We start from the raw sequence: 21,283 nt of genomic DNA on the forward strand, positions 1-21,283 counted from the left end.
CCAATGTTAGAAAACCTAATAGTCAAGTTTGTCATGATTGAATCCAAAATAAGTGTAAACCAGATACTGCCTGAGGGGCTGAGGAAAGCTTTATAAGTAAAGTACAAAAACTTACGTGCATGAACTATGTGCCTTCTATTTGCTCGTGAGAGAGTAAGATTTTTTTTTTTTAATTAACCTGTTATTTGTTTTTATGTACTTTGGTTAGGCTTATACTTCTTGAGATCACTGGCTAAATACCTTTCAGAAAAGCAAGGCATCTCCATACGAACTCAGAATATCATTTACTACACCAATGAAAGATACTTCCTAAAACGCAAAAGTCATTCTAGCCCACTTACCAAATTCCAGAATTCACACAATCTGCCAACGCTCTGCTCTGGCAGTTAGACTTTGAAACTAATAGATGTCCTGAATTTTCTTATATCATACAAGCTTTCTTTTCTTAATTTACATTTGTTGGCAAATCTTTTCAATTCCACAGTTTTCTTTACTATTCTATGTTCAAAATATTCTTCACCTAGTACTTTCCAAATTGCATTTCAGTAATAATTCAAGCAGACTCCAATTTTATCAAAATACTCCTGAGTGTATTTTTACTATAATGTTAAGTTTTATTCAGTTAAAGGCAATTATGTTAATTTTCAATTTATCTAACAATTGAGAGATATATTTTTGGATTAAAAACCATCAATAGGGGCTTCCCTTGTGGCGCAGTGGTTGAGAATCTGCCTGCCAATGCAGGGGACACGGGTTCGAGCCCTGGTCTGGGAAGATCCCACATGCCACGGAGCAAATACGCCCGTGAGCCACAACTACTGAGCCTGCGCGTCTGGAGCCTGTGCTCCGCAACAAGAGAGGCTGCGATAGCGAGAGGCCCGCACACCGCGATGAAGAGTGGCCCCCACTTGCCACAACTAGAGAAAGCCCTCGCACAGAAACGAAGACCCAACACAGCCAAAAATAAATAAATAAATAAATAAATTAAAAAAAAAAAAAAACCATCAATATGCCGAAAACTATTTTAGTTGCTTGGGCTTCCTTGTTTTTGAGATTTTCTTGCAAGAGGCATGTCCATACGCTGTAATCTCACTGCATGGCTTCTTCTTCGTAAGAAATCTCACAGAAGCAGAACTAGCACACACTTCACGGGTTCCCCCAGCCTTAGAGCACACATGGAGCGGACAGCACAAAATGCCCCCCAGCTCTTTTTTATAGCTTCTCAGCACAGTAAAAAACTCCATCTCATGGCTTCAAAAACAGCAAAAAATTTTAAAACCCCGATTATTCATGTAAATCAGCAATTACTCCAAATCTTTTAAATCAAACTAAGAACACACAAAAGTGAGGTTTGATTCTTAATCGTACCTAATTCAGAGGTGGCAATTTCAGGAATAGTGATCCTAACCATGGAGCCATTACTCAGTTCCTAGGGAAAAGAATGGAAACAAATAAGAGCAAGTAAATAGAATCTGTGCATTCTAAGTCTCTGAATGTCTTAAAAATAGCTGATGCTTTACAAGACTGTCAAACAAAAATGCAATTAAATAAATGAAAAACAAGCAATATTTTTCAAACAGAACTGAATACTTCGAAGTTTTAGAAACAATCAATGTACTTATTTGTAAAACATTTACACAAATTCTTGTCTTTAATAAAGTGTCTAATTTTCATATAGACACTTGAGTCACCATCACCAAGAAAAAGAGGCTCACTTTTAATAGAAAGACAAAAACCATGCCCGTATAAAATTCAACTGATTGAACAAGCTTTGTTTTCAATACATTTTTTCATAATACATGAACTTCAGAAAAGTTGGGCGGAGCTTCTTTAAAGTAAAATAGGGCAAAAAACTGACAAATAAGCGATTTTAAAAATCACAAGAAACATTTGTTTCCATTTTTCACAAAATTCTGCGTTCTGACAAACTTTAAATAACAGCCACAATTCTTGGAAAGTTGCCTAACCTTTTAAAAATAAATATGCATACTTACTAGCGTTACCCTGTTATGGACAGGGTCTCTTATAGAATGAATGTAAGTTCCAAGCTGTTGGAAAGTACAATCCTCATTATAGAGAGAATCATGAAGCTTTGAAGAATCCCTTAGTTCTGGAACTGGGGACAACAGAACAGCCTGGAAAAAGTCATAAAAACAACACATGTGAAGCATGTTTTGAGAAATTACGGTTAAAGAAACTATATATCTTTTTTGCATATGGCCTAGCAATTGTACATAATGATTTAAAACCATTCTGCTCTAAACATGACTAAGTACCTTGTAGCAGACCAAGGTCCTCACCAAAAGCAACTAGAAAAAGTCGATAAAAATAGCACATCTGATGGACAGCACTACAAAGCTGTGGAGACTACCTGGACTTGAGGGACCAAGATCAGGAGAGAAGGAAAGGAATCGGAAGGAGGTGGCCCCAGAGTCTTACAGCACTTGGGATCTAATTGGTCTATCTGCAATCCCAAGATAAACCTATCTAAAACACAAATCCTAACATTCTTAACTCCATGATCAAAAACCTATAATGCCCTGGAGACTGCATTTGGAATAAAAACCTTTTCATCCTTTCTTTTTCAAGAGCATGTTAGGAAGACAGTGTAAATCCTAGCTCTACCACTTAATTAGCTGTATGTTGTTAGACCAGTAACCTCCTTGTACCTCTCTATGTGCCCATTTGTAAAACAAGGATTAATATTTTCCTAATAAAGTTGTTTTAAGGGATTAAATGAGTTAATACATATAAAACACTCAGAACAGTGCCTAGTACATAGATAACACTAGAAAACAGGTTATTATTATCCCACCTCCTGCCCTGCCTCACCCAAGAGACTACGTGTACTTTTATAAGCATTCATTCATTCCACAGACTTGCTGAGTCTTCACTTGTATGCTGGGAGATGGAGATACAACTATGTGTTAAAATGCTCTGCACTGTCCTGCCTCCACGCGCACACCCATGCAATTCCGCTTACCCCAAAGCCCCCTTCCATCTACAGACATCCTACTTACCCTCCAGGTCCAAACCAAGGTAGACACGTCTCTGGAAGAGGAGCCTTTGATTCCACCACATCATCCCATCAGAATGTATCTTCCTATCAGTGAATCTCCTATGGTACTCTCTGTTCCTCTTAAGTCTTAATAGTCTACCTATCTTAAATTATAATCTCTTAAAACAGACAGTACATCTGTTCCACCCAAGTAAATTGTGAGATCCCTAGATGAAAAAGAATGCATCACTTTCCTCACTGCAGCACCTTCAAAAAGTATCTTACACATCAGAAGGGGAGTCAATGTATGTTTACTGAATCATTTGTGTTTGAAAATATACACATTCTACAAGCATTAGCCAAACTTCCAATTCTGTCACCGTTAAAACAGAAAAAAGTTAACCATGGAAAGAACTAATATTTGACCAAACTTCTTTAAGACACTATTAATTTTTGACAACACCTACTCCCTGTCTTACCTCATCCAGGGATCCAAGCAGCTTACTCAGAGGGTTAGGAGTACTAACGCTGTCAAGTGGGGTGCTGGGCCGAGGCATTGTGTTCGACATTGTCAGGGAGGGAGCTGGCAGCCCAGGAATAAAAACCTTTCCCACCTTTAAGCAATAAAAAAATGTGGAAAAAAATTAGCTTTAATGTTTTTGTTGTTGTTGTTGTTGTTTTGGCCACGCCACACGGCTTATAGGATCTTAGTTCCCCGACCAGGGATTGAACCCTGCAGTGGAAGCTCAGAGTCCTAACTACTGGACCACCAGGGAATTCCCTACTGTATCATGTTCTTAAATGAAACGTTAAGGCATGTAAGCATATATTTCTTTAGATATTTCAAAGTCTATGACCACCAAACACAACTAAAAAACAAAGAGAATTAAAATTTTAATAATGTATCAAACTCTACCTACCAACTATGAATATCTTGGCATAAATTCTTAGTCTGATTCCTTCTTTTCATAACTAAGGACTTTTCTGGGGGCAGGAAACAGGGGGAATGTTAATATAGTCAAGACACTATACAAAATTCACGTATACTATGCATTTTTCTACCTCATTGGTGGTAAAGGCAGCAGAGACACTAAGCATTCAGAGGCTATAAGCATCAATCTTGTTAAGTATTTTCCTGGCAGAGAGAAAGACATCAATTACTTCTTGGGAGCCAAAAAATTTAGGCTGAAGCGATACTCAAGAAATTAAATCCAACCTAATTCAAACCGTGCTCTCTAGCTCACAATCTGTCTTCTGTCATAAACTTTCAAATACCTCTTCCTCAAAAAAAATTTACATCAACTCTACATTGACCTTAAAAGAATGAGCCAACAATCCATGCTAACCACTCCTTCCTTTTAGCTACCCACAGGGTTCACAGGAAAAACACAACAGAAATTCACACCCACACAGGCTGAAAACTCTTGATAAGACTAAAAGGAGATACTCAGAACTAAAGTGGAATTTTGACAATATACATATTTATGTCAATATACTACCCGAAAGCTAATAAAATTACAGAAGTTGCCCAAATAAAATCCTTAGGATTAAAAAACAAAAATGACAGGAGAACTAGTATATATAAAGTTTTTGTGAAACTGACCAACAATGAGTGATCCATGTGCGAAACTGACCAACAATGACACAGTAAAAGATCTGAGAACTAAACAACCTGTAACACCATTCGGTTCTCAAACTGCCCTCTAGGTAATGTGGAAGTTGAGGCAGACCACAATCTCATTACGGGAGCAGACAGGAAAAAAGACCCAATCAGGAAAGGAATAGCTAGAAAACTTTTAGACAATGACCAACCTACTCCAGACAAACACAATAGGAAAATACTGCACCCCACCCCTCGGCCCTGTGAGCAAAGGCCAAGTGGGAGCCTGGACTTCCATTAGCACCTGGCTGTAATTAGGCACCAATCTGGGAAAAACAAAAACAAAAAGCTAACAGTACTTTGGGTTAGCAAGATTGTAAAGAAACTTCGAGAGCTCTCCTTGATGCAACCTACACTTTGGAAAACAATGTGTCACCATGTGGCTAAGTTGAATATGCATATATTCTAAAGGCTAGGAGATATATATTTTTTAAAAACTTTTTAAGCATTGTTTATTAGAGGAAACAGCAAAACAACCCTAGTGGCTGGTAAAGTTCTCGTATAATCATGCAATGGAAAACTAGGTAACAGTGCGTGAGTCAACAACAGCTACACGTCAACACAAATAAATCTAAAAATAATATAATGTTGAGCAAAATAAGTCAGAGAAGAGTATGTGGTATGTTTTCTTTATATGAAAATTCAAAAACAAGGAAAACTAAACAATTTACTCATCAGTGATACATACATAACTGCAAAAACTAGTAATAAAAACAAGGGACTGATTTATTCCAAGTAAGGATCTCTGGGGGATGAGGATACAATGAGGAAAGAAAATCCAAGAGACTGTAAATATATGGCAACATCCTATTTCTTAACCTGGGTAGTGGTTATATGAATGTTCACTTCATTATCCTTCAAACTATGTGTATTTAAATTTCATAATTTAAATTTGTAAAATTTACATTATTCCGTATATAAAGTTCACAACTGTTTAAAAAGACACAGACAACATATATATTATACATTTAATACAATGAAACTTTACTAAAACTTTGAGACTTAAGAAAGCTACCCGTAAATCAATTTCAAAACTATACTCTTTATAAAACTTCAATTAACTTTTTTCTTTTTTTAAAAATTATCTATATGCATTAAAGTTTCCCCAACTGCGCTGTTTTCATAGTGCCAATCCATCTAATGACAGTGAGTCCTAGACCTCCAAATAAGGCCCAACCTAAATTGAAGACTTCATTGTCAACTCTTACAAGAATCTTCTGCCAAATTCTATAGACAGGAGGTAACAAATTTTAAATATCAAACTAAAGTAACATTAAAAAATAATAATTAAGGAAGTAGTCCTACTAAAGGCATGAAATGCTATTTATTACTTACCCGAACCACTCCTGTGTACAGCACCAGGTTTCCACTGCCTTCCAGGACGAGCATAGTGTCTATCTTCTAAAAAAAAAAAAAAAAAAAAAGGCAAAAATTTTATTTTCCAATCTGTGCAAATTATAAACCACAATGATTTTCAACTTCTCAAGAAATGTGCCTGCATTTACCTCCACTGGAGCTGCATCCTTTGCCTGTATGTTGGTGACGGAGCCAAAGATGAGCTGGGTTTTATCATTACTCTCTTGAAACTTTACACATCTAAATATTCAAATTAAAAAAGAAATACACTATTGATATATGCAACAACCTCTACTGATCTCAAGGGTATTATACTAACTGTAAAAAGCCAATTTCAAAAGGTTACTTACTGTATGATTCCATTTATAAAACATTTTCAAAAGACAAAATTATAGAGATGGAGAACAGATTAGTGGTTGCCAGGGATTGGGGACTGTGGTAGATGGGTGTGGTGTATGTGACTCTAAAGTGGGTAGCATGAGGGAGATCTGTGAGGTGATAAAGAAGTTCTGAACCTTGATTGGGGTGTTTGCACAAATCTACACGTGATAAAATTTCATGGAATCATATACACACACAAATGAGTACACGTAAAACTGATGAAGTTTGAATGAGGCCCATTGATTGTACTGATGTCAATTTCCTTCTTTTTTTTTTTTTTTTTTTTTAAAGATTTATTTTTTTATTGATTGATTGATTGATTGATTGCTATGTTGGGTCTTCGTTTCTGTGCTAGGGCTTTCTCTAGTTGTGGCAAGCGGGGGCCACTCTTCATCACGGTGCGCGGGCCTCTCACTATCGTGGCCTCTCTTGTTGCGGAGCACAGGCTCCAGACACGCAGGCTCAGTAATTGTGGCTCACGGGCCCAGCCGCTCTGCGGCATGTGGGATCTTCCCAGACCAGGGCTCGAACCCGTGTCCCCTGCATTAGCAGGCAGATTCTCAACCACTGCGCCACCAGGGAAGCCCTTTTTCCTTCTTTTAACAATGCACTATAGATATGTAAGATGTTACCTCTGGGAGAAAAAGTGCAGGCTACACAGGACCTCTACTACTTTACAACATCCTGTGATCTATAATAATTTCAAAATTAAAGGTCAATAAATGGGTAAATATATAAATACACATTTTACCTAAGAAGATAAATGAATGGCTAATAAGCACATGAGAAGATGCTCAACATCATAAGTCATTAGGGAAATGCAAATTAAAACCACTTCAGGGGCTTCTCTGGTGGCACAGAGGTTAAGAATCCGCCTGGCAATGCAGGGGACACAGGTTCGATCCCTGGTCCAGGAAGATCCCACATGCCGCGGAGCAACTAAGCCTGTGCGCCACAACAGCTGAGTCTGCGCTCTAGAGCCCGTGTGCCGCAACTACTGAAGCCCACGTGCCTCGAGCCTGTGCTCTGCAACAAGAGAAGCCACCACAATGAGAAGCCCATGCACCGCAAGAAGAGTAGCCCCCCTGCTCACCGCAACTAGAGAAAGCCCACGCGCAGCAATGAACACCCAACGCACCCAAAAAATAAAGAAAGAAAATTTTAAAAAAACACTTCACACCCACCAGAATGGCTACAATCAAAGAAAATGACAATATCAAATCTTGTCAAAAGGAACCAAGATGGCGGAGTAGAAGGACATGCTCTCACTCCCTCTTGCGAGAATACCAGAATCACAACTAGCTGCTGGACAATCATTGACAGGAAGACACTGGAACTCACCAAAAAAAGATATCCCACATCCAAAGACAAAGGAGAAGCCACAATGAGATGGTAGGAGGGGCGCAATCAGTAAAATCAAGTCCCATAACTGCTGGGTGGGTGACTCACAGACTGGAGAACACTTATACCCCAGAAGTCCACCCACTGGAGTGAAGGTTCTGAGCCCCACGTCAGGCTTCCCAACCTGGGCGATCGGCAACGGGAGGAGGAATTCCTAGAGAATCAAACTTTGAAGCCTAGTGGGACTTGATTGCAGGACTTCGACAGGACTGGGGGAAACAGAGATTCCACTCTTGGAGGGCACACACAAAGTAGTGTGTGCATCGGGACCCAGGGGAAGGAGCAGTGACCCCGGGGGAGACTGAACCAGACCTACCTGCTAGTGTTGGAGGGTCTCCTGCAGAGGCGGGGGGTAGCTGGGGCTCACCGTGGGGACAAGGAGACTGGCAGCAGAAGTTCTGGGAAGTACTCCTTGGCGTAAGCCCTCCCAGAGTCTGTCATTAGCCCCACCAAAGAGCCCAGGTAGGCTCCAGTGTTGGTTTGCCTCAGGCCAAACAACCAACAGGGAGGGAACCCAGCCCCATCCATCAGCAGTTAAGTGGATTAAAGCTTTACTGAGCTCTGCCCACCAGAGCAACAGTCAGCTCTAACCACCACCAGTCATTCCCATCAGGAAACTTACACAAGCCTCTTAGACAGCCTCATCCACCAGAGGGCAGAGAGCAGAAGCAAGAAGAACTAAAATCCTGCAGCCTGTGGAACAAAAACCACATTCAAAGAAAGATAGACAAGATGAAAAGGCAGAGGGCTATGTACCAGATGAAGGAACAAGATAAAACCCCAGAAAAACAACTAAATGAAGTGGAGATAGGCAACCTTCCAGAAAAAGAATTCAGAATAATGATAGTGAAGATGATCCAGGACCTCGGAAAAAGAATGGAGGCAAAGATCGAGAAGATGTAAGAAATGTTTAACAAAGACCTAGAAGAATTAAAGAACAAACAAACAGAAATGAACAATACAATAACTGAAATCAAAACTACACTAGAAGGAATCAATAGCAGAACAACTGAGGCAGAAGAATGGATAAGTGACCTGGAAGACAGAATGGTGGAATTCACTGCTGCGGACCAAAATAAAAAAGAAAGAAAAGAAATGATGAAAGCCAAAGAGACCTCTGGGACAACACTAAACACAACAACATTTGCATTATAGGGGTCCCAGAAGGAGAAGACAGAGAGAAAGGACCAGAGAAAATATTTGAAGAGATTATAGTCAAAAACTTCCCAAACATGGGAAAAGAAATAGCCACCCAAGTCCAGGAGGTGCAGCGAGTCCCATACAGGATAAACCCAAGAAGAAACACACCAACACACATAGTAATCAAATGGGCAAAAATTAAAGACAAAGAAAAATTATTGAAAGCAGCAAGGGAAAAATGACAAATAACACACAAGGGAATTCCCATAAGGTTAACAGCTGATTTCTCAGCAGAAACTCTACAAGCCAGAAGGGAGTGGCATGATATACTAAAAGTGATGAAAGGGAAGAACCTACAACCAAGATTACTCTACCCAGCAAGGATCTCATTCAGATTCAACGGAGAAGTCAAAAGCTTTACAGACAAGCAAAAGCTAAGAGAATTCAGCACCACCAAACCAGCTCTACAACAAATGCTAAAGGAACTTCTCTAAGTGGGAAACACAAGAGAAGAAAAGGACCTACAAAAACAAACCCAAAACAATTAAGAAAATGGTCATAGGAACATACATATCAATAATTACCTTAAACGTGAATGGATTAAATGCTCCAACCAAAAGACACAGGCTTGTTGAATGGATACAAAAACAAGACCCATATATAGGCTGTCCACAAGAGACCCACTTCAGACCTACGGACACATACAGACTGAAAGTGAGGGGATGGAAAAAGATATTCCATTCAAATGGAAATGAAAAGAAAGCTGGAGTAGCAATACTCATATCAGATAAAACAGACTTTAAAATAAAGAATGTTACAAGAGACAAGGAAGGACACTACATAATGATCAAGGGATCAATCCAAGAAGAAGATATAACAATTATAAATATATATGCACCCAACATAGGAGCACCTCGATACATAAGGCAACTGCTAACAGCTATAAAAGAGGAAATCGACAGTAACACAATAATAGTGGGGGACTTTAACACCTCACTTACACCAATGGACAGATCATCCAAAATGAAAATAAATAAGGAAACACAAGCTTTAAATGACACAATAGACCAGATAGATTTAATTGATATTTATAGGACATTCCATCCAAAAACAGCAGATTACACTTTCTTCTCAAGTGCGCACGGAACATTCTCCAGGATAGATCACATCTTGAGTCACAAATCAAGCCTCAGTAAATTTAAGAAAACTGAAATCATATCAAGCATCTTTTCTGACCACAACACTATGAGATTAGAAATGAATTACAGGGAAAAAAACACGAACACATGGAGGATAAACAATACGTTACTAAATAACCAAGAGATCACTGAAGAAATCAAAGAGCAAATCAAAAAATAACTAGAGACAAATGACAATGAAAACACGACGATCCAAAACCTATGGGATGCAGCAAAAGCAGTTCTAACAGGGAAGTTTATTAGCTATACAAGCCTACCTCAAGAAACAAGAAAAATCTCAAATAAACAATCTAAACTTACACCTAAAGAAACTAGAGAAAGAAGAACAAACAAAATCCAAAGTTAGCAGAAGGAAAGAAATCATAAAGATCAGAGCAGAAATAAATGAAATAGAAACAAAGAAAACAATAGCAAAGATCAATAAAACTAAAAGCTGGATCTTTGAGAAGATAAACAAAATTGAAAAACCATAAGCCAGACTTATCAAGAAAAAGAGGGAGAGGACTCAAATCTATAAAATTAGAAATGAAAAAGGAGAAGTTACAATAGACACCGCAGAAATACAAAGCATCCTAAGAGACTACTACAAGCAACTCTATGCCAATAAAATGGACAACCTGGAAGAAATGGACAAATTCTTAGAAAGGTATAACCTTCCAAGACTGAACCAGGAAGAAATAGAACAAATGAACAGACGAATCACAGGTAATGAAATTGAAACTGTGATTAAAGATCTTCCAGCAAACAAAAGTCCAGGACCAGATGGCTTCACAGGTGATTCTATCAAACACTTAGAGAAGAGCTAACACACATCCTTCTCAAAATCTTCCAAAAAATTGCAGAGGAAGGAACACTCCCAAACTCATTCTATGAGGCCACCATCACACTGATACCAAAACCAGACAAAGATACTACAAAAAAAGAAAATTACAGACCAATATCACTGATGAATATAGATGCAAAAATCCTCAACAAAATACTAGCAAACAGAATCCAACAACACATTAAAAGTATCATACACCATGATCAAGTGGGATTTATCCCAGGGATGCAAGGATTCTTCAATATACGCAAATCAATCAATGTGATACACCATAGTAACAAATTGAAGAATAAAAACCATAGGATCATCTCAATAGATGCAGAAAAAGCTTTTGACAAAATTCAACACCCATTTATGATAAAAACTCTCCAGAAAGTGGGCATACAGGGAACCTACCTCAACATAATAAAGGCCATATACAACAAACCCACAGCAAACATCATTCTCAATGGTGAAAAACTGAAAGCATTTCCTCTAAGATCAGGAATGAGACAAGGATGTCCACTCTCACCACTATTATTCAACATAGTTTTGGAAGTCCTAGCCACGGCAATCAGAGAAGAAAAACAAATAAAAGGAATACAAATTGGAAAAGAAGAAGTAAAACTGTCACTGTTTGCAGATGACATGATACTATACATAGATAATCCTAAAGATGCCACCAGAAAACTACTAGAGCTAATCAACGAATTTCGTAAAGTTACAAAATTAATATAGGATACAAAATTAATGCACAGAAATCTCTTGCATTCCTATACACTAATGATGGAAAATCTGAAAGAGAGAGTAAGGAAACACTCCCATTTACCACTGCAACAAAAACAATAAAATACCTAGGAATAAACCTACCTAGGGAGACAAAAGACCTGTATGCAGAAAACTATAAGACACTGATAAAAGAAATTAAAGATGATACCAACAGATGGAGAGATATACCATGTTCTTGGATGGGAAGAAACAATAGTGTGAAAATGACTATACTACCTAAAGCAATCTACAGATTCAATGCAATCCCTATCAAATTACCAATGGTATTTTTTATGGAACTAGAAAAAAAAAATCTTAAAATTTGTATGGAGACACAAAAGACCCCGAATAGCCAAAGCAGTCTTGAGGGAAAAAAACAGAGCAGGAGGAATCAGACTCCCTGACTTCAGACTATACTACAAAGCTACAGTAATCAAGACAACATGGTACTGGCACAAAAACAGAAATATAGATCATGGAACAGGATAGAAAGCCCAGAGATAAACCCACGCACCTATGGTCAACTAATCTATGACAAAGGAGGCAAGGATATACAATGGAGAAAAGACAGTCTCTTCAATAAGTGGTGCTGGGAAAACTGGACAGCTACATGTAAAAGAATGAAATTAGAACACTCCCTAACACCATACACAAAAATAAACTCAAAATGGATTCGAGACCTAAATGTAAGACCGGACACTATAAAACTCTTAGAGGAAAACATAGGAAGAACACTCTGACATAAACCACAGCAAGATCTTTTTTGATCCACCTCCTAGAGTAATGGAAATAAAAACAAAAATAAACAAATGGGACCTAATGAAACTTCAAAGCTTTTGCACAGCAAAGGAAACCATAAACAAGACAAAAACACAACCCTCAGAATGGGAGAAAATATCTGCAAACAAATCAACGGACAAAGGATTAATCTCCAAAATATATAAACAGCTCATGCAGCTCAATATCAAAAAAACAAACAACCCAATCCAAAAATGGGCATAAGACCTAAATAGACATTTCTGCAAAGAAGACATACAGATGGCCAAGAAGCACATGAAAAGCTGCTCAACATCACTAATTACTAGAGAAATGCAAATCAAAACTACAATGAGGTAACACCTCACACCATTTAGAATGGGCATCATCAGAAAATCTACAAACAACAAATGCTAGAGAGGGTGTGGAGAAAAGGGAACCCTCTTGCACTGTTGGTGGGAATGTAAACTGATACAGCCACTATGGAGAACAGTATGGAGCTTCCTTAAAAAACTAAAAACAGAATTACCATAAGATCCAGCAATCCCACTACTGGGCATATACCCAGAGAAAACTATAATTCAAAAAGACACATGCACCCCAATGTTCATTGCAGCACTATTTACAATAGCCAGGTCATGGAAGCAACCTAAATGCCCATTGACAGACGAATGAATAAAGAAGTCATGGTACATATATACAATGGAATATTACTCAGCCATAAAAAGTAACGAAATTGGGTCATTTGTTGAGACAGGGATGGATCTAGAGACTGTCATACAGAGTGAAGTAAGTCAGAAAGAGAAAAACAAATATCATATATTAACGCATGTATGTGGAACCTAGAAAAATGGTACAGATGAACCGGTTTGCAGGGCAGAAGTTGAGACACAGATGTAGAGAACAAACGTATGGACACCAAGGGGGGAAAGCCGCAGGGGGGTGGGGGTGGTGTTGTGATGAACTGGGTGAATGGGATTGACATGTATACACTGATGTGTATAAAACTGATGACTAATAATAACCTGCTGTATAAAAAAATAAATAAAATAAAATTCAAAAATTAAAAAAAAAAATCTTGTCAAGGATGAAGAAATTGGAACAGTCAAACATTACTGGTGGGAATGTAAAATGGTACAGCTTATTTGGAAGACAAATTTAGCAATTTCTTTAAAAGTTTATAATGAATTTATCATTTGATCCACTCCTAGTTATCTACCTATCTATCTACATGAAATCATGTATGTCCACACAAAGGCTTTGGCTCCAATGTACATAGTGCCATAATTCACAATGGTCAAAAAAGTGGAAACAAACCAAATGCCCATCAACTAATGACTAGATAAACAAAATGTGGTATATTTATACAATACTACACAGCAAGAGGAATAAAATATTTATACATGTTACAACATGGTAGGCCCTAAGAATCATGCTAAGTGAAAGAAGGTGGACACAAAAAAACTATATATTGTATGATTCTATTTACATAACATATCCAGAAAAGGCAAATCTGCAGAGGCAAAAAGCCTATATACTGGTTACCTGAGGTTGGGAATGGGAACAGAGACTGAATGCAAGTCAAGCACAAGAGATGTTTTTAAAGTGATAGAAATTTTTAAAGCTGGATCGTGGTGATGCTGCATAACTGTAAATTTACTAAAAATCATTAAACGATACACTTAAAACATGTTAATTTTATGGTATGTAAATTATTTCAATAAAGCTACTTAAGCCAAAAAAAAAAAAAAGAGAGAGAAAGAAAAAGGAAAAGAAAAAATAGTCCTAAGTTTATTTATACCAAATCAATGAGATACATAAACTCACTTACCGTAACTGGAGCTGGGACTCTACTAAAAAGCACAAGAACTTTTGCCCACATAGGTCAGATGTAATAAAGACTTTTGAGGCCTGTGAATTTTTCTCCCTGTAACAGATACATTAATAAACTGTTGGCACTCACTTAAAAATCTACCACAGTAATTATTAAAAGTCTTTGAAAATATTCTACAGGAAATACTACTTGGGCCAAGCAATAACCTTGAAGACACAAAAGCACTTCTAAGAATTGAACTTCATGATCTCTAAGATTCCTTTCAGCTCTTTGACTCTGAGTCCACTACACAGCTTTTTTGGGGAAAAATTACAATAAATGTAATCATTACCCACAGACTTTTTAATTCCACATTATGCAAGCTGCCTACTGCTAAAGTAATGCAAACTTGAAGAGATCTTAGACCTCTTACAGGGTCTAAGGGGTCAGACATTTTATAACATGACCTCTCCAATCTATCCCCACTCTCTCTCAGATTAGGCTCCACTTCAGCGCTTTTTTTTTAACCCATACTCAAAAATTCTCTATTCTCAAAAATTTCTTTGTAACTCTATACAATAAGGATCTGCAATATATCCAACTTAACAATACGGTATTTAAAGACAAATGATTTTTAAATACAGGGAATTTTTATTCTATATATAAAATTTTTATTTTATAAGGAATTTTTATTTTATATATATAAAAATAGAACATACTTCAACACTGTACTCACATCTTTCCTTTCCTCCAACTGCCTATCCCTGACTCGCCAGCCTAAGAACATGCGCTTGTCTTTCTACTCGGATGTGGATAGCTTAAGGCCGTAGAGCCAGCTGTATTTTCAGTGCTTTCCCTGCTCTGGGTATATAGTCTTTTCATAGCCTACTCTCTCATATTAAAATGAGTCTTTAAATACAAAGATGGACTAAATATTAGATTATATAAAGGACTTACTGTTAATTTGGCTGGATGTAAAAATGGTAGCATGGTTAGGTAAGGAAATGCCCTTACTTTTTACAGAAACACACTTAGGTATTTAAGGGCAAAAATGAAGACTAATTGTCTCTAACATAGTTCAGGAAAAACAAAACTCTCCCTTGACCCTGAGACACCCTCAGCTAGTTCTGTATCCTCATTCCCATTCAAAGGCAAACTCCTTGGACAGTCTGTATATCTATGTTCACCTCCTCGGTCCCCATTTACTTTTTCCACCCCATTCCACTCCACCCTAGACCCCCACCCCCAGGTGCTCTGGCCAAGGTCACCAGTGATCTTGCCATCCAGGTACTGCCTCTCTGAGCTCACCTAAGAGTGCCACACTTCACCAGCACCTGGCAACATTGGCACCTTCTTCTCAAAAGCCACTTTTCTTGTGTTCCATGACATGTCCTGCTGCTTCCCCCACCTGACCTCTCTTGCTCTGTCTCTCTGCAGCAGCTTTATCTCTTTTCACCCCCCCCCCAAATCTTACGTTTCCAAGACTTTAGTCACTAGCCCTCTTCTGATTCTACACAGCCTGGTTTTAACTATTCGGAGGTCACAGACTCTGAGAATCTAATGAATGTTAAACCCTCTGCTAAAGAAAAGGCCTATACACCACACATACCCATGGTTACTATCTGTGATTCCAGAGGGTTACCAGAACCCCTGCAACTGCAAGCTCATCCACAGGCCCTCCAGGAACCCAACCTCTACACACTCCGTGTGGTGGAAACTCCAATCCACCTGTCTTGCCTCAATCACCACTGATAAGTGACTGCTCTTCCCCTGAGTTTATGACCCACATATAAAGCACCTTCTTACAGCTCTCATCAAACAGAACAGCCCAAAGGGCCATCTCTCTCCACCTCCTCTTTTGCAGCCCTTTCCCCTCCTCCTGCACAAACAAATTGAGAGTATTTTTAATTCCCTGAACAAACCACACATTCACACTTCTGAACTTTTCTTCTGATCCCCTCTAACTACCGTGTACTGCCCCGCTTACCCACCCAGGAAATACCTAGTCATCTTTCCAAAGCCCTACCAGCAGATGAGCAGTGCCACCATCCTCCAGCTGTCTCTTTCTGAGGACAGGGACAGCAACTTATTTGCTGATAAACCACAGCCACTAGCACACACACTGGCATTGACTGAGTGAATGATTAAAGAGAACATTAAAGGAGGAAGGTCACATGGAACAGAGGTCTGAGTTGTGTTTCCCAGAAAAACACCTGATACTCAACTAACAAAAAGACAGAACTTAAGAAAAATGCTATAAATTCCCAAGTTTCCTAATCTACAGAAATTAGTTGTCTCTCCCTAAAACATCAAACACCTCAAATCTGAGAGATTACTAAGCTAAGGAAGAAATAGCAAATGACAAAATATTTTTATGATCACCTTAATATCACTAACATCCTCTACTGAAACTGAGGTAGCCTTTAATACATATCTCTATGTATTTTAGAAATATTAATAACTGCTTATACTCAAAGGAAGCTTTACACAAAATACCAAGTATTTTCTAAAACTTTTAGCATCATTTTTCTTTGAATATAAAAATATATACTCCAAACCTTATATTAGTAATCGTTTCTGTCCATAAATGGTCCATACAAAGTTCAGGAACAATTGGCTCTGTTTCTGGTGCAAGAAAGGAGCCATTAGAATTACTATTTGGAGAATGAGAAATACTGTGTCTCTTCGGAGATTGATTATGGCTTGAAAGGTTGAACCTTTGCACCCCTGAAAAAGAGTGCACTCCTAAGGCTGGAGAATGAGCACGACTGCAAAATAAAGAGAAAAGAGTGCACCACAATTAATAACGCAGGCTGATATAACACACTTTCTAATAAAGCTTTCCAAATTCTATGTACGGAGAGTATTCATAACATAAACCCAGTCAGAAATACAATTTTTTTAAAAAGGAGTAGCTACTTAAACGGTTTGTCAACATGCTTTATTATATTCTAAAGATTTAGAATTCCTATTAGAATTCTTTTTTTTAACTGAAAATCAGTTCATTTTCTGCCTCAGAAAATCAATTATTTATATCAATATCATTCAAAAAAGTTTAAACTATGTTCCTATACATTCAAACATATACACACCAACAAAACTATGTCCCTATTGCACCAGATAGCTATTAACAAAAACAAAAGAAAAGCTAATGCAAATTAAGACAAAAGAAAACAGCACCAAAAAATTTCTGTTATTAATATTCACCAAACTGCTGCCACTTAGTGGTAAAAATGCGGCACTCTTACAACAAGCACCGGCAGCTTCTAAGTATGACTCAGTGAAACAGTGACCCAGGAGGCCCGGAAGTCTTAGTAAAAATAGCACAACTGGAATAGTGCTGTTTTCTCTAAAAGATACTCAGGAGCTGTCAACAGAAATTTTACATCCTTCAAATCACAAGAGAAAGTTTTAAAAGAAGGTATCTTTTTCTTGGGATGTCTTGTTTAAAACAAGGAAATGCTTCCACACTTAATTCCCACCTGAGAGCTGCCATGTTGGAAATGGAAGGTGAGCGGGAGTGCAGGCTGGGCGAGGAGGTTGAGCGACTCTGGCTGTGGATGGAGGAGTAGTTCTGGAAGGGGGAAGCCACGGGGGAGTCTCCCTTGGAGAGGCTTCTGAGGTGTGCTGTGAGCGAGCTGCTGGTGGCCACGTTCTGTGGGGTGCCCCCCTGTTCAGAGAACTTTAAAACAACATTCTCTTCCTTAAATCAAAATGAAAAGGGGGAGGGGGCAGAAAATAATTAGATTAAAAGGGCAATTTCCGTGTGAGAATGCAGGGTAGTGGCCAGTTATTAAAGATATATCTTTTTACCTAAGGCACTCAACCTATTTCACAAGTGATTCTTCTAAAAATCTGCAAAGTTTTTAGTATTAACTATCCTTTTCTATTAAGAAGTGATCTGCCTTTACCCTTACCTCTGTTTTGACTCTCCGGAGAGCCCACACAGAATGCAAACCTTGAACGGTGTCATAGGTCATTACAACGGAGGGATCAGTGTTGAGAAAAACAATTTTCATTGCATGATCTACAACATATTGTACCCGTGATGAACCAAAAAGACCTTAAAGACAGAACAGAAATGATCAGGTATAGAACAATGGACTTTTACAAGACTGTTGTTTATGAAGTGACTTCTTGCAATTCCTAAAGATAAAGAGAAATCAAGGCAATTAAGGCACAAAAATCTATTAATATATTACGTAATTAACCCTCAATTTTTAATAAATTTACTTTGGGCATCAATTCCTTTAAAATATATTAAAGATGAGAACGTTACGAGTTTTGATTTCACACACATGCAACTAAATGTTGAAGATTTGTGCTGACTAAACCATTAAATTCATCAGCCACAGGTAAAAGGTCCATGACTCCTTTAATAACTGATTTATTCTTAAATTGCACTCAACCATTCAGCCAAGTTTGACTTCCTTATTAGTTCTTTTCTTCTCTAAGAAATCTGTTCTCTACTATAACTACTCAAACAGTGCTGAACAGTACACTACTGTTTCTGCTTTACTGGGTATACATGCAAAATAAGTTTTTTCCTAGTGAGTCCAGCTTTTACATCTACAGTACCATAAACTGGTTTCTATATCCTTATTTGACTGTTTCCTAAATGCTTCCCTCTCAGTTAAAATATTGAAAATTTTTAAAAGAATTATTTTATAAAAGGAGTACTTTATAAAGAAAGAAATAAAAATCATTCATAATTTCACTCAAAATAACCTCTACTAATATATTTGGGAGCACTCCTCTGAGTTTTTTTTTTTTCCTATACAGACATATTTTTTATGTTTTTACAAAATTAGGATGATATTGCAGTTAGTTTTGTACCTTAACATTATGCATAAGCAATTCCTGAGGTCATTAAATATTATTCAAAAACATGATCAATAATGGCTGTATACCATTCAATCACACACTGACATGTTTTTTTAGGTTGTTTGTAGTTGTTAGCAGTATAATATAGAATTATCAATAAACTTTTTCTGTAAAAGGCCGAAGAGTAAATAGTTTAGGCTTTGCAGACATACTGACTCTGTAGCATAATTATTTTTGTTTTCTACAACCTTTTAAAAAGGTAAAAACCACTCTTGGCTCTTAAGCCTTAGAAAAATAAACTGGATTTAGCCCCCAGGCTGTAGTTTGCCAAGCCCTGATATAGAAGATAAAAACCTCAGTGGCATTTCAGAATATATACTTGGGATAAAGTTCTTAAAGTAAAATTGGTCAAAGAATATAAATAGGGGCTTCCCTGGTGGCGCAGTGGTTGAGAATCTGCCTGCTAATGCAGGAGACACGGGTTCGAGCCCTGGTCTGGGAAGATCCCGCATGCGGCGGAGCAGCTGGGCCCGTGAGCCACAGCTGCTGAGCCTGCGCGTCTGGAGCCTGTGCCCCGCAACGGGAGGGGCCGCGATAGTGAAAGGCCCGCGCACCGCGATGAAGAGCGGTCCCCGCACCGCGATGAAGAGTGGCCCCCGCTTGCCGCAGCTAGAGAAAGCCCTCGCACGAACCGAAGACCCAGCACAGCCAAAAATAAATAAATAAATTAATTAATTAATTAATTTAAAAAAAAAAAAAAAGAATTGTTTAAAAAAAAAAAAAAAGAATATAAATATATTCTTTTAGCCTTCAAGTCCTCATTATTCATAATAGCCTATGTTTGGTCACATTTAAAATTTTAAAACAAGCATCTAGAAATACCTCTAGGAACTATTAAAAGTCTGAGTCCCAGCAAATTATGTTATTATGAGCAGGGAAAATGAAATATTAAAAATTTCCAAAGTAAAGGTCTAAGGCTCTACATTTCTTTTTTCCAAAAAAAGGAAACGATTTTAGTTTATCTGAGTGTTATTCATTTACTTACTAATTACTAAGGAACAAAGTCCAGAGTCATCTACAGGTAAGTTAGAAAATATATCAGTATTTCTGGTTGATGTATAGGCTCTATTTTTACTAAAAGAATAGCTGTTAAAACAGTTAATACCAGGGTATTCAATGAATTAATTAATATGAATTCTTTTCATAATAAGAGTTATTTTTAAATGCTTAAATTACATTATTTTTATAAAACAAATCTAATTTTCATAAGCTCCTTTATTTCCCCCCCAGCCCCAAACTCAAAAGAGAGCCTACATAAAAGAATTTATAAAAATACACTTACTTCCAGATTTACAAACAAGAGGTGTAATTTCATCTAGTGGATGCAGCATGCTGAACATAGTGGGTAAAGGTTCTCTAGTAAAGAACAAATAAACAATCACCAACACAAGATGACTCCATTTGTGCACAAATTTTGTACTTTCCTTGCAAAGAAATGTCTTCTGCAGATTACACTTGCAACTAGAAACCTACCATCTCAAAAAGCAACCCTCTAAAAACTTTTGACCTACTGTTTTTCACAGTATCTTCTATTTTATTCCTAGAAATCTCTCCTCTTATGCAGGGTAAATCTGCACACACACACACCAAACTCAGTGTAGCCCAGGGAGTATCTGAGCAGCAGTCAACACCTTACAGAACAAACAAAGTAATGGGTATAAGGCAGTCATTTTTTTTTTTAAACCTCTCTTAGTGGCAGTGTGTCTCCAACAGCTAGGAAAGAAATTTAGTCTTCTAGACCTATTTACAAAGGAGAGTATTTAAAAAAAAAAAAAAGAAACACTTCAAGTAAATAAAATGGCTGCATTTTCTTAAGGAGTGACTGAAAAAAGAGGAAAAAACAGACCTTCTATCTAAACACAGAGAGAGATTAAAATCTATAAGCAATTTTCTTAAAACTCAGTGTCTACTACTTGCACCACACTATGACAGGTACTTTATGTTCCTGCCCTTCAACGAGCTCACAGCTGATTAGGGAGACAAAGTAAACGCACTATAATTTATTACGCACCTAAGACATATGAAGCCCTATGTCAGAGATTATATACATTAGCTTGTTAAATCACTGCATAAATCCTAAGAAATAAATGACAGTATTCTTCCTGTAACAGATAAGGAAACTAAA

At 37.6% G+C, this 21,283-nt stretch overlaps 1 protein-coding gene across 5 annotated transcripts in view; it reads right to left on the reverse strand.

The window, feature by feature from the left end:
* ANAPC1 (anaphase promoting complex subunit 1) overlaps positions 1-21,283 on the reverse strand; it is a 102,623-nt gene that overhangs the window by 73,779 nt on the left and 7,561 nt on the right. For all 5 annotated transcript variants that reach the window (XM_057558011.1, XM_057558010.1, XM_057558009.1 and 2 more), the window contains exons 7-16: positions 20,441-20,514; positions 18,192-18,337; positions 17,757-17,977; positions 16,833-17,042; positions 14,293-14,388; positions 6,164-6,254; positions 5,994-6,059; positions 3,478-3,612; positions 1,995-2,135; positions 1,369-1,429 (exon numbers count right to left, since the gene is read on the reverse strand). In XM_057558011.1, coding sequence (XP_057413994.1) covers positions 1,369-1,429; positions 1,995-2,135; positions 3,478-3,612; positions 5,994-6,059; positions 6,164-6,254; positions 14,293-14,388; positions 16,833-17,042; positions 17,757-17,977; positions 18,192-18,337; positions 20,441-20,514 — 1,241 coding nt within the window. The remainder of the gene's footprint in view (positions 1-1,368; positions 1,430-1,994; positions 2,136-3,477; positions 3,613-5,993; positions 6,060-6,163; positions 6,255-14,292; positions 14,389-16,832; positions 17,043-17,756; positions 17,978-18,191; positions 18,338-20,440; positions 20,515-21,283) is intronic.

This window comes from Balaenoptera acutorostrata, chromosome 12 (assembly GCF_949987535.1).
Source record: "Balaenoptera acutorostrata chromosome 12, mBalAcu1.1, whole genome shotgun sequence".
Classification (NCBI taxonomy): domain Eukaryota; kingdom Metazoa; phylum Chordata; class Mammalia; order Artiodactyla; family Balaenopteridae; genus Balaenoptera; species Balaenoptera acutorostrata.